The following is a 13,332-nucleotide window of genomic DNA, read 5'->3' as shown; positions in this document are numbered from 1 at the left end:
AACAACGGAGAAAAATAAATCTCTCACCAGAATCTAACGTTTATTAATTCAATGGCTGGAAAAATACAAAGGAAAAATGAAGAGACTCATCTGTGAAAATAATATCAATTTGCAAACATAGTCAACTCAGGCTTACTTATATGTGCATTTAGTAAATGTTCATGACCCAGTGTGCAAGCCTGAATATCATGAAACCGATTTTTTTTTTTTGGAGACGAGTGTCGCTCTGTTGCCCAGGCTGGAGTGCAGTGGCGTGATCTCAGCTCACTGCAAGCTCCGCCTCCAGGGTTTACGCCATTCTCCTGCCTCAGCCTCTGGAGTAGCTGGGACTACAGGCACCTGCCACCACGCCCAGCTAATTTTATATAGTTTTAGTACAGACAGGGTTTCACCGTGTTAGCTAGGATGGTCTCGATCTCCTGACCTCGTGATCCGCCTGCCTTTGCCTCCCAAAGTGCTGGGATTACAGGCGTGAGCCACCGTGCCTGGCCTGCAATGAAACCGATATTTTAAAACAAGTGTTCAAACATTGCCTGAATGAGCCAGTCCACCTTTTTCAGTAGTGGTGGTAAAAAAAGATTGCATACTGCTGATGGCGGAATGTTCCTTACAATGAATGTTAGCTGCTAGGGCATGCTCCACGGCTGTAAATCACTAAGAGAGCTGTTCCTGAAGCAAGTGTAATACAACTAGGAATGGCGCTGAGAAGGAAAAAGTCTGCAAGAATGACTATTCCAAAGAGGGCTGACAAAGTTGCCTGGTACACTCTACATTGTTGCAAAATTGGTGGGGGAGAAAGATGCGGGGGGGCAGGTGCTGGCAGTAAGATACTCGGTGAAAAAGAACTGGAAACAAATGTATATAAAATGCTTCTAATTTACTTTATAAGCATATGAAGTTATATACACAATTTTAAACAATGCCCTATAAACTGAAAATATGATACTTATCAAGTTATTTAACTTGGGATAGAGCTGGCTTTAGAGTAAGTCTTCTGTGAATGGTTCATACTTGAATGATACCAAAAACAAATCTTAAAGTTTTAATTATTATTATAAGCCAAAATTAATTCAGATGCAAATATGCATAATCACACTAGTGGGCTAACCAGACAAACTACCATGCACTAAACTGATAATGATGTGACAAATAATAAAAGAAGAGGCCGGGCGCGGTGGCTCAAGCCTGTAATCCCAGCACTTTGGGAGGCCGAGACGGGCGGATCACGAGGTCAGGAGATCGAGACCATCCTGGCTAACACGGTGAAACCCCGTCTCTACTAAAAAAAATACAAAAAACTAGCCGGGCGAGGTGGCGGGCGCCTGTAGTCCCAGCTACTTGGGAGGCTGAGGCCGGAGAATGGCGTAAACCCGGGAGGTGGAGCTTGCAGTGAGCTGAGAGCCGGCCACTGCACTCCAGCCTGGGCGACGGAGCGAGACTCCGTCTCAAAAAAAATAAAAATAAAAAAATAAAAGAAGAGCAGCAATGCAAAATCATGACCAAAAAAATAAAATAAAAAATGAATAAAGGAAGCAAGCAAACAAGAAGGAAAAACCACAGACAACTTGATACAACACCATGGTAAAAATTTTTCCTGGAAAACTGTTAGGATTAGAACTATATCCAGGTACACATGAATAGTGGAAGGTACGTAACATCATAGAATACTCGATTAGAGCCCTCAGTGAACATCCTTGTATGTTAATTTTAGTTCTGAATATCAAATTGTAGTAACCCCTAGTGTATTTATTAGTACCAAATCCTTAGATAGCCGAAGATATGAAAGTTTAAGGAAATAGATAAAATTTACTCTTCAGGACAAAGGACTGGAATTTTTAGATGTTTCATGCCCACCTTGAGAAGCCTTAAGGCCCATTATGGGTTGCAGATCACAAAGAACCACTTGTTGAAATAACATTTTTAGTGCAGAGAAAGTCTGTCTCCCTACCCACCTCCCACACACATAACAGGGACAGGGCTTCAAAATCACCAGGATATAAATAACCATGAGGAATACATTAGAAATGTATATAGAGCATTGCACTTATCAAAATACCGCACAACTGTACAGTGCTGTGCAGTTTACAAAGCCCTTTTATATGCATTATTTATTAATACTCACATCCATCATAAGATGAAATTATCTCCCTTTAAAGATGAGAAACCCAAGGTCCAGAAAAGCTAAGTGCCTTACTCAAGGTCAGACATTCGGCTAAGTGGCAGAGCCAGGACTTAAATTCAGTACTTCCTGTTCCCAGTTCATGGTCTCTGTACCCCTCAACTACTATAGGTCAAATCTAGAAACCAAATGAAGTATGTAAAAAGACTCTGCAAAGCTAGAAACAACTAGAAGGATTTTATGACGAAGATCATTAATTATTTGCTGGTGTCCTACCAGTGAGTGAGATGCCTATGCCTGGGCCCAACCTAATTGCGTAGGCATTACCATGTGAGTGTCAGGACTTTCAAAAATCTGCCCAGGTGATTCTAAAAGGCACTAGGCAAAGGCTTGATCCACGCTAAATGATACCAATGGCAATGCTGCTTCATGAACATGCTTTTCTACTTTCAGTTTTACTTCAACACTTCCCTTTTATATTAATCATCGCTCCTTAATCAGATGTGGTGTGTCAAGGGTTTAAGGAAGCCACAGTGTTCACTTTAAAATTTTCAGTATCAGCTATAAGAAAGGTACAAATTTGCACAATATCAATTACATGGAAATATTTTTGTATTGTATTATTTTTTAAAAACTCTAGTCAATATTAAGAGTATTCAATAAAAAGTATAGCCTTGCACAACTATATCAATAAAAAAGTACAAAAAAAGCACAGCCTTTAGTTTGTGCTGTTAAGAACATTTAAAAATAATCTCCGACCGAAAATAACCCAACAATTTTTTATGAAATACTACATTAACTTGCATTCATTTGAGGAATAGGAAGCTTTATGGCATTAAACATAAAATAAAAACAACAGTTGAGGTATTTAAGGGACAAATTAGATGGCAATTAGCACTGACAATCGTTTAAAAAGTACTGGATATTGAACCAATCTTACCTTTTGTAGACTTGTTGGATTCAACTGAGTTTTGTCAATTATTTTTATTGCAACCTAGAAAGAATAAAAAGTATTTATGGATTTTAAGAATGCAATAATTATGGACTGGTAACTGCCAAGATATATGGCATTAAGAAGCAAGCAAGCAAGCAGCAAACCTCAAAACCTAAAACTCAGCTGGTCACAAAAAGCAACTGTAACTTTGTAATGGTAACTTTATAAAATTGTGTAACTGAAAATAAGGGCTTCCATATCAATGCTTTCTTACTAAACTTCTCTCTACCCTAAATACAAGAGACCCTAATAGGCAGGAATATCATCACCCATATTTGGCTTGAAGTTACAGATAACTGACCTTTGTCCCTCTACAATTCTTAAGGATTAAGGGAGGGGGGAAGTATGTCAGAAGTGTTTGACCCAGAGCAACTCCATCTTGAAAAGGGGCTGGGTAAAATAAGTCTGAGACCTACTGGGCTGCATTCCCAGGAGGTTAGGCATTCTTAGTCACAGGGTGAGATAGCAGAAGCTTGGAACAAGATACAGGTCACAAAGACTCTGCTGATAGAACAGGATGCAGTAAAGAAGCACGCCAAAACCCACCAAAACCAAGATGGCAACGAAAGTGACCTCTGGTCGTCCTCACTCCTCATTATACACTAATTATAATGCATCAGCATGCTAAAAGACACTCCCACCACCACCATGACAGTTTACAAATGCCACGGCAACCGTGGGAAGTTACCTAAACAGTTCCCTAAAAGGGGAGGGAGCTTCAGTTCCAGGAAATCGCTGCCCTTTTCCCAGAAAGCTCATGAATAATCCACCCCTTGTTTAGTATATAATCAAGAAATACCTAAAAGTAGACTCAGTCAGGCAGCTGATACTGCTGCTCTATGGAGCAGCCATTCTTTGGTTTTGGTTTACTTCTTTTTTTTCTTTCTTTCTTTCTTTTTTTTTTTTTTGAGACAGTCTCCCTCTGTTGCCCAGGCTGGAGAGCAGTGGCACGATCTCGGCTCACTGCAACCTCCACCTCCCAAGTTTTAATAGTTTCTCCCGCCTCAGCCTCTGGAGTAGCTGGGATTACAGGTGCGCACCACCATGCCCGGCTAATTTTGTATTTTCAGTAGAGACAGGGTTTCACCATGTTGGCCAGGCTGGTCTTGAACTCCTGATCCCAGGTGATCCACCCGCCTCGGCCTTCCCAAGTGCTGGGATTACAGGTGAGAGCCACAGTGCCTGGTCTGTTTCTTTACTTCTTTTATAAACTTGCTTTCATTTAAAAGAAAAAAAAGAAAAGAAAAGAAAATCTGGGGGCTTCAAAATAATAAATGTACTGTTATAACATTTTAAATATATATATATATATTTTTTTTTTTTTTTTTTTTGAGACGGAGTCTTGCTCTGTCGCCCAGGCTGGAGTGCAGTGGCCGGATCTCAGCTCACTGCAAGCTCCGCCTCCAGGGTTCACGCCATTCTCCTGCCTCAGCCTCCCGAGTAGCTGGGACTACAGGCGCCTGCCACCTCACCCGGCTAGTTTTTTTTTTTTTTGTATTTTTTAGTAGAGACGGGGTTTCACTGTGTTAGCCAGGATGGTCTCGATCTCCTGACCTCGTGATCTGCCCGTCTCGGCCTCCCAAAGTGCTGGGATTACAGGCTTGAGCCACCGCGCCCGGCCAACATTTTATATTTAAGTCACTTATAGACAAGGGGAAAATCTCCTCCAAACCAAGAAAAAGAAAGAGAGAGAGACAGAGAGATTACACACAGAAAGCACTTCTAAAAACATATGCAATGTAGCAAATCTTTTCTTTACAATTTACTGACACTTTAAATTTAGCTGACTCTGGGATGGGTAAGCATATAAATACTTGGGTATTGAATCTGAAAACTTGAAAACTTTTTTTTTTTTTTTTTTAAATAGAAAAGCCCTTTGGGCAGTTAAAGAAGGAAAGGGAACTAGATCCAAACCAATCTGTGGGCTAACCAAGTGAATATACATAGAGGCAACAAAAGGGTCACCTAGCAGCCTTTGTTCAGAAAGGATGAGTATGCTCCAGCCAGTAGTTTTAAAAACCATTAGGATATAGGAAGTACTATAGCTTCTATAGCTTCTGGTCAGCTCATCGCTGTCAGGTAAAAATGATTTCTATGGACTCTGGGTATCCAGAATGGGAAAAGAATGGAAGTGACAATAGAAGAGAAGAAAAGTGGAGAGAGGCTTTGCCATGACCAGGGAATATCAAGTAACTCAGCTTTGCACCTGAGCTCCAAAACAGCAAATGAGCCCACCCCCATAAGATCAAAGAGGCTCTGCTTCCTGCTGGGCATCCTGCAGGACCCAGGCCCAGAAGACCCACCCTTGAAGAAAGCATCCTCACACTTTTTGGTCCCTTTTACACTTTTAAAGATTACTGATTCCCCCAAATGTGGGTAGTATCAATGAATATTTATCGTAATACAAATAAAAACTGAGCATTTAAAAAAGTATTTAACAACTGATTTCAAAATAACAATAAGCCCATTATAACACAAATAATATATATTGTATGAACTTTTCATACAAGCTTCTGTATTTGATCTGTTGTGATATCACACATCATGGAACCTCTGGAAAATTCTACTCTACACTTGTGAGAGAGAGAATGAAAAAAGCAAATGTTTTAATAGTATCACAAAAATAGTTTTGACTCTGCAGACTCCTGAAAAGGGTCTCAGAAAACCTCCAGGGATCTCCCCATGCCATATTTTTGAGAATGGCTGCACTATGTATATGAACACCATGTTTTAAAAACCCTGCTGAACTTGGTCTAAAGCCTCCACCTGACCATATTACTTATTCCCTGAGTCTATAACCTCCAGAGGAGCTACAGAAAAAAATCACTTCAACAGGGCATCCAGCAATTCTGACCCTGGAGTGGATGGGCCATCACCCCCATTTTCAGGAGGAAGCAAATCAGAACTGGGGAAGGAGTGTAGAATAAATGAGTGCGTGCGCCTGAAAAACGCCAAGTTGGAATTCTAATTTTGTATTTGGAAAATATAAGTTTCAATGGAAACTGAGTAAGCAGAAGAAAATACTGACTACTGCAATAGGCAAATGCGAACTGTCTTATGCATATCTCAACTGGGGAAAAGACATCTTATTTATCTTTATAGCCCTAATTGGCACATAAGGAGTACTCAATAAACGCTGAGTTGTCTGGGTGCGGTGGCTCATGCCTGTAATCCCAGCACTTTGGGAGGCCGAGGCGGGTGGATCACCCGAGGTCAGGAGTTTGAGACCAGCCTTGCCAACGTGGTGAAACCCCATCTCTACTAAAAACACAAAAATTAGCCGGGCTTGGTGGCGGATGCCTATAATCTCACCAGCTACTTGAAAGGCTGAGGCAGGAGAATCACTTGAAACCTGGAGATGGAGGTTATAGTGAGCCAAGATGGTGTCACTGCACTCCAGCTTGGGCAAGAGAATGAGATTCCATCAAATTAAATAAATAAATAAATAGGTCAGGCATGGTGGCTCACGCCTATAGTCTCAGCACTTTGGGAGGCAGAGGCAGGCAGATCATGAAGTCAGAAGACAGAGACCATCCTGGCCAACATGATAAACCCCATCTCTACTAAAACTACAAAAAATTAGCTGGGCATGGCGGCACGGGCCTGTAATCCCAGCTACTCGGGAGGCTAAGGCAGGAGAATCACTTGAATCTGGGAGGTGGAGGTTGCAGTGAGCCAAGATCGTGCCACTGCACTCCAGTATGGCAAGAGAGCGAGACTCCATCTCAAATCGAGGCGGGCGGATCACGAGGTCAGGAGATCAAGACCATCCTGGCTAACATGGTGAAACCCTGTCTCTACTAAAAATGCAAAAAATTAGCTGGGCGTGGCGGCAGGCGCCTGTAGTCCCAGCTACTTGGGAGGCTGAGGCAGGAGAATGGCAAGAACCCAGGAGGTGGAGCTTGCAGTGAGCCAAGATCGCGCCACTGTACTCCAGCCTGGGCAACTGAGTGAGACTCCGTCTCAAAAAAAATAAATAAATAAAAATAAATAAATAAATAAATAAAAATAAATGCTGAGTTGACCTGAGGCCTTGAATACTCATAATTAGTAACCAAGAAACAGAGCTTCTGGTGTTTTAACAGATAATGTGGTTTTAAAAATTATTATTATTATTATTATTTTGAGACGGAGTCTTGCTCTGTCGCCCAGGCTGGAGTGCAGTGGCCGGATCTCAGCTCACTGCAAGCTCCACCTCCCGGGTTTACGCCATTCTCCTGCCTCAGCCTCCCGAGTAGCTGGGACTACAGGCGCCCGCCACCTCGCCTGGCTAGTTTTTTGTGTTTTTAGTAGAGACGGGGTTTCACCGTGTTAGCCAGGATGGTCTCGATCTCCTGACCTCATGATCTGCCCGTCTCGGCCTCCCAAAGTGCTGGGATTACAGGCTTGAGCCACCGCACTGGGCCTAATTTTTGTATTTTTTTAGTAGAGACGGGGTTTCGCCATGTGGCCAGGCTGGTCTTGAACTCCTGACCTCAGGTGATGTGCCCACCTCGGCCTCCCAAAGTGCTGGAATTACAGGCATGAGCCATCTTGCCCGGCCTGATTCTGTTCTTACACACGTTTATCTTCAGATACAGCTATTCAATAGCATCTGAAACAAAAATAGGAGCTCAAATGTTTCATTCAGCTTAACTAAACTGTAGAAAAGTCATTTTATCAAAAGCAACCATGTCCCCAGAGTGAAACATCATCATTTGATGTGACATGTGTATGTGTAGCAAAGAAGCCTGAGCGGGAGTTCCTAATCTCTTCTTCCTCCTAGCTCCCTGCTGGGATGACTCCACCAAAATCACCCTGGCCCAGAGCTGGAGCCTGGAGAGCTCAGGCAAAGCTGAAACCTTGGGGTCACCGAAAGAAGTAGTAACTGGGGTATACCCAATTGCAGCGCCTCAGAAAAGTATAGACTGGAGAGAAGACCACCCCTTCATTCCAGTGATTGTGGGGTTGGGTAAAGGGAGACACAACAAACACCAAGGGGGCTCACTAAGTGAGAAAGCCACTTGCTGTGGAAATTTCTGGGAAATTCCATTTACATTCACTCTGATGGCAGCAGGAAAGTGGAAAATTACAAAATAGGGATAGGGACAGCTCATACATGAGAAGGGCTTTTTCCAACAGATCCACAGCAAACACTCACTGGAGAAAAATCCTTATCTTCCACTTTCTGTTGGTTCACTAATGGTCAAAAGATCCTAACACCCTGCTTCTGAAAGTGTTACAGCATTCACAGCCACTAAAAGAGGAGGCAAAAAAAAAAAAAAAAAAAAAGACTCCAAGTCCTTTAGGGGGACAGAGTGGCCTGAAGAATGATGTATTAGTCATCTTGGGCTGCCATAACCAAAATACCACACACTGTGGGGCTTAACAGTAATTTATTTTCTCACAGTTCTGAGGGGACCTTCTTCCTGGCTTGCTGATGGCCACCCTCTCCCCTGTGTTCTCACATGGTGGAGAAAGCTACCTCTCTAGTGTCTCTTTATGTAATAGCACTAATCCTATCAATCAGGGTTCATACTTACAACTTCACTTAACCTTCTATAAAGACTCTATTACCAAATACAGTCACACTGGGGGTTAGGGCTTACACATAAGAATTCTGAGGCATACAATGCAATCCATAGCAAATGAAGACCAAGTCAAACAACTACAACAGTTGGTTACAAATGAAAACCTCAACATGGAAGAATATCACAAGCATGAAATAGAGTAAAAGAAACAGACACAAAACAATACACTATTATTAATATACTCTAACATTCTACTAGTACAATGTTAAAAGGACAGACAAAACCTATGGTATTAAAGGTGGCACAGTGGTTCACCTGAAGAGGTGGGGTAGTGAAGGGATCTGAAGGAGGCCAAAGGGAGGCTTCTAGGGTGTGGATCACAGTATATTTTTTGCCTGGGTCATGGTTATTCAAATGTGTTTACTTTGTGATAATTCATCAAGCTGTACACTTACGATTTGGGCACTTTTTATGTGTGTTACGTTCTTTTGTTTTTTTTTTTTTTGAAATGGAGTCTTGCTCTGTCACCCAGGCTGGAATGCAGTGGCGCGATCTCAGCTCACTGCAACCTCCGCCTCCTGGGTTCAAGCAATTCTCCTGTCTCAGCCTCTCGAGTAGCTGGGATTACAGGCACACACACCATGCCCAGCTAATTTTTGTATTTTTAGTAGTGACAGGGTTTCACCATATTGGTCAGGCTGGTCTCGAACTCCTGACTTCAGGTAATCCGCCTGCCTCGGCCTCCCAAAGTGCTGGGATTCATAGGCATGAGCCATTGCACCCAACATTTACATTTCAGTAAAGAGTTTTTGTGTTTTTTAAAGTCAATGATGACTTTAAATAAAATGTCAACAGATAATGCCTAAATCTGAAAAACAAGTAAGACTACAAGGATGTTATAAAGTATGAAAGAATCATTTAAAAGACTAAAGAATCACTTTAATAGATTAAAAGTGGCCATCTTGGGAGACAAGGAAACAGGTGAGTCTAGGGGACTGCTTTGTAACAAGTCTTGACTCTTTAAACTGTGTGTAATATGTAACTTGAATAAAAATAATTACATGAAAACTTATTTTCATAACCATAATGAGGACACTGGTTAAAGATGGCATACTGATCACATGCATTTCTCTCTCCTGCCACCTGATAGGCCCAACTGAAGAACAAAGACCAAATGACAAAGAATGGCCAAGAGAAGGGAAGGGGTGCCACCAGAAGAAAGTGACTTCAAAGAATTTCTGGGAGATAAAAATCTGACAGCAGTACAGCGGCACATGTAGTAGGGCACAGAAAGCCAACCCTAGAATATGCTTGGAAAAGGAAAAACTCAACTGTCCATAGAAAACAACTCTGTGTTATGTGTGTGGAATGTCCCAGTGTAAAGGCCAATGTTTCTCTGGCGTCTATGAGGCTAAGCCAGGCACTTGTTACCTATTTACTGGGAGTTCTCAGTTTTCTTCTTAGGGCTCCACTCTTGAAGACAGGAACAGAATGAAAAATCACACAAATGAGGAAAGCCTGTGATTTTTCCTGATCTCTTTCTCCATAATTAAGCCTCTTCTTTCAAAAAAGGAGCTACAGTCAATTCTCGTTGTTCATTCTATGAAGTTACTGTGCTCACCAAATTGGTGAATACTAAATCATTGCTTCTAGGGGGTTAGGTTTCTGCAAGCCTCTGGTCACAACATTTTGCATCAACTGATCAATACATAAGTTTGTTTTATGTTTGTGTCTATTTAAGAACACCTTCTTTACTATATATGATTGGTTAACACTGAATTCACAGCCACAGCACTGTAACGCACTGAGTGAAACTTCTAACACATGCATCTTCTTTGTAAAGCATCCTAGCCATGCACAGTGCAAGAAAAAACTCAACTGTCTAGAGTTTTATCCATGGCAAGGCCATGAGGTGCCTTACAAAGAAAACGCATGTGTTAGGTAAGTTTCACTCAAGTATGCATTAGGAAGACTAGACAGCACTTTAGCACTAAGATTGGGGCCCATTTTAAATAGCAAAACCATCAACAAAAAGTACAAAAACGAACAAAAAAAAAATGGCATTAAATAGATCACAAAAAGGACACTGGTTTACAGCATGAAGACTGAAATAAGAAAGCAAAGTGGGCCGGGCGCGGTGGCTCAAGCCTATAATCCCAGCACTTTGGGAGGCCGAGACGGGCGGATCACGAGGTCAGGAGATCGAGACCATCCTGGCTAACATGGTGAAACCCCGTCTCTACTAAAAAAAATACAAAAAACTAGCCGGGCGCGGTGGCGGGCGCCTGTAGTCCCAGCTACTCGGGAGGCTGAGGCAGGAGAATGGCGTAAACCCGGGAGGCGGAGCTTGCAGTGAGCTGAGATCCGGCCACTCACTGCACTCCAGCCTGGGCGACAGAGCGAGACTCCGTCTCAGAGAAAAAAAAAAAAAAAAAAAAAAGAAAGCAAAGTGTGCCCTTATTGAATCTCAGCTAGGGATGTGCATATTTTTCACCATTCTGCATATGTCCAAAAAGGATTACCAAAGCACTGTACTGATTTTAAGGTTACAAATAAATTTTATCGAACAGGTAAATTTGCAAATATAGAAACCACAAAAAAATAAGTATTAACTATCTGCCTGGAAATGAAGAGTGGTGATGGTTGCCCAACAATTGTACATATACTTGATGTCACTGAACTACACACTTAAAAAAAGGTTAACATCATAACTTTCATGTTCCATGTATTTTACCACACACACACACACACACACACACACACACACACAAAGTGTTGGCCAGGTGTGTGGCTCATCCCTTTAATCCCAGCACTTTGGGAAGCCCAGGTGGAAGGATCACTTTAGCCCAGAAGTTCAAGACCAGCCTGAGCAACATGGGGATGCTTCGTCTCTAAAGAAAATACAAAAAATCAACCAGATGTGATGGCATACACCTCTGGTCCCAGCTACTCAGAAGGCTGAGGTGGAAGAATTGCTTGGGCTCAGGAGGTAGAGAGCTGCAGTGAGGTGAGATTGCACCACTGCACTCCAGACTGGGCGACAGAGCAAGACTCTATCTCAAAAAGAAAAACAAAATGTTCAAAACTGTGGAAATTAAGTGACTTTTTATATATAGGGATTAGGTTTATATGGAGCTTTTTTCCTGCACATTAACTATACCTCCAGGTTGTACTAAAAGCATGCTGTTTTCATGCTTTTTTAGTTATATATGTAGTCTATATCTTATATAGAATATGTAAATTATATCTTACACCAAGGCTTTCTTTCACTCTTGTCTGCTTGTTTCCAAAAGTTTCTGTTTCTTTTTCTTAAGAGACAGGATCTCGCTATGTTCTGCAGGCAGTGGCTATTCATAGGAGCAATCCTGACCCCAATCCCCATCGCCCTGATCAGCAGGGGAGTTTTGACCTGCTCCATTTCTGACCTGGGCCAGTTCACCCCTCCCCTCAGACAACCTTGTGGACCCCTGCTCTTGGGATATAATTAATTTTTAATTGAAGCAAATCATTCTGGGTTTTAACATTTTTTTGTCAGTGACTACAGCTGTTTTGAATAAAAATTCAATTCACCACTGTCTACCCACCCCCAAGAAACTACTTGCTGAGTTTTGGTATAATGTCAAAGAACGATATCCACAATCACCTGAAAAGGGTATTAATATACTCCCTTCTTTCTGTAGCTACATTTCTTCACACACTTCAACCAAAACAACATATTGAAATAGTGTGAATGCAGAGCAGACACAGGAACCCAGCTAACTTCTATTAGGCCAGACATTAAAGGGGTTTGCAAAAAACTTAAACAATGTCACTCTTCTCAATAATTTGCTTTGGAAAATAGTTGTTTTTCATAAAAATATGTTACTTACATTACCATGTAATACGATTATTTTTAATGAATTAATATATATTTTAAGTTCCTAAGTAATAACTTCTAATTCAGCAGCTATCAATACATACAACCCTAATAAATAAAAGCTTTGGGGAGTTCTCAATTTTCCATTTATTTATTTATTTATTTATTTATTTATTTACGAGACAGGGTCTCGCTCTGTCACCCAGGCTGAAGTACAGTGGCACAATCTCGGCTCACTGCAAGCTCCGCCTCCCGGGTTCACGCCATTCTCCTGCCTTAGCCTCCTGGTATCTGGGACTACAGGCGCCCGCCAACTCGCCCGGCTAATTTTGTTTTTGTATTTTTAGTAGAGACAGGGTTTCACCGTGTTAGCCAGGATGGTCTCGATCTCCTGACCTCATGATCCACCTTTCTTGGCGTCCCACAGTGCTGGGATTACAGGTGTTGAGTCACCACGCCCGGCCTCAATTTTCAGTTTAAAGAAGTTCTGAGACAGAAAAGTTTGAGAACTGCTGTTCTCATCAATGGCATTGTACATAACCACTAAAACGAACAATTATGACAATTAGTGGCAACACAGGAAACGGCTTTGGATAAAATTTCAAGGGTGGAAAAAACAAGATACAAAATTATAATCAAATATATGTTGAAAAAACATGTATATGGAAAATACACAAAAACGAAAATGGTATTCAGAATATTAGGATTGTGGGGGTTTTTTTCTTCTCTATTCTCCAAACTTTCTGTAAAGTTGTTAACATAGTCTACACCAACAAACTCGTGACTAAACACATAACCATTAATGCAAAGTCTCAGGAAGTTTCACACACCCCAGGATGAAGAAATTGGGTTT

General features: G+C 41.6%; 1 protein-coding gene across 11 annotated transcripts in view; it reads right to left on the bottom strand.

The window, feature by feature from the left end:
- The window catches only part of MARK3 (microtubule affinity regulating kinase 3), a 119,204-nt gene that overhangs the window by 76,815 nt on the left and 29,057 nt on the right, over positions 1 to 13,332 (bottom strand). For all 11 annotated transcript variants that reach the window (XR_004057236.1, XM_010353603.1, XM_010353606.1 and 8 more), the window contains one exon: positions 3,060 to 3,113. Coding sequence is in view for 8 of the 11 variants with exons in the window: in XM_010353603.1 (XP_010351905.1) it covers positions 3,060 to 3,113 (54 nt within the window). In the remaining 3 variants the exon portion in view is untranslated. The remainder of the gene's footprint in view (positions 1 to 3,059; positions 3,114 to 13,332) is intronic.

Source organism: Rhinopithecus roxellana, chromosome 5, assembly GCF_007565055.1.
Source record: "Rhinopithecus roxellana isolate Shanxi Qingling chromosome 5, ASM756505v1, whole genome shotgun sequence".
Classification (NCBI taxonomy): Eukaryota; Metazoa; Chordata; class Mammalia; order Primates; family Cercopithecidae; genus Rhinopithecus; species Rhinopithecus roxellana.
Note: the sequence above shows the minus strand (reverse complement) of the source record. Positions and strands in the feature narration are given on the sequence as shown.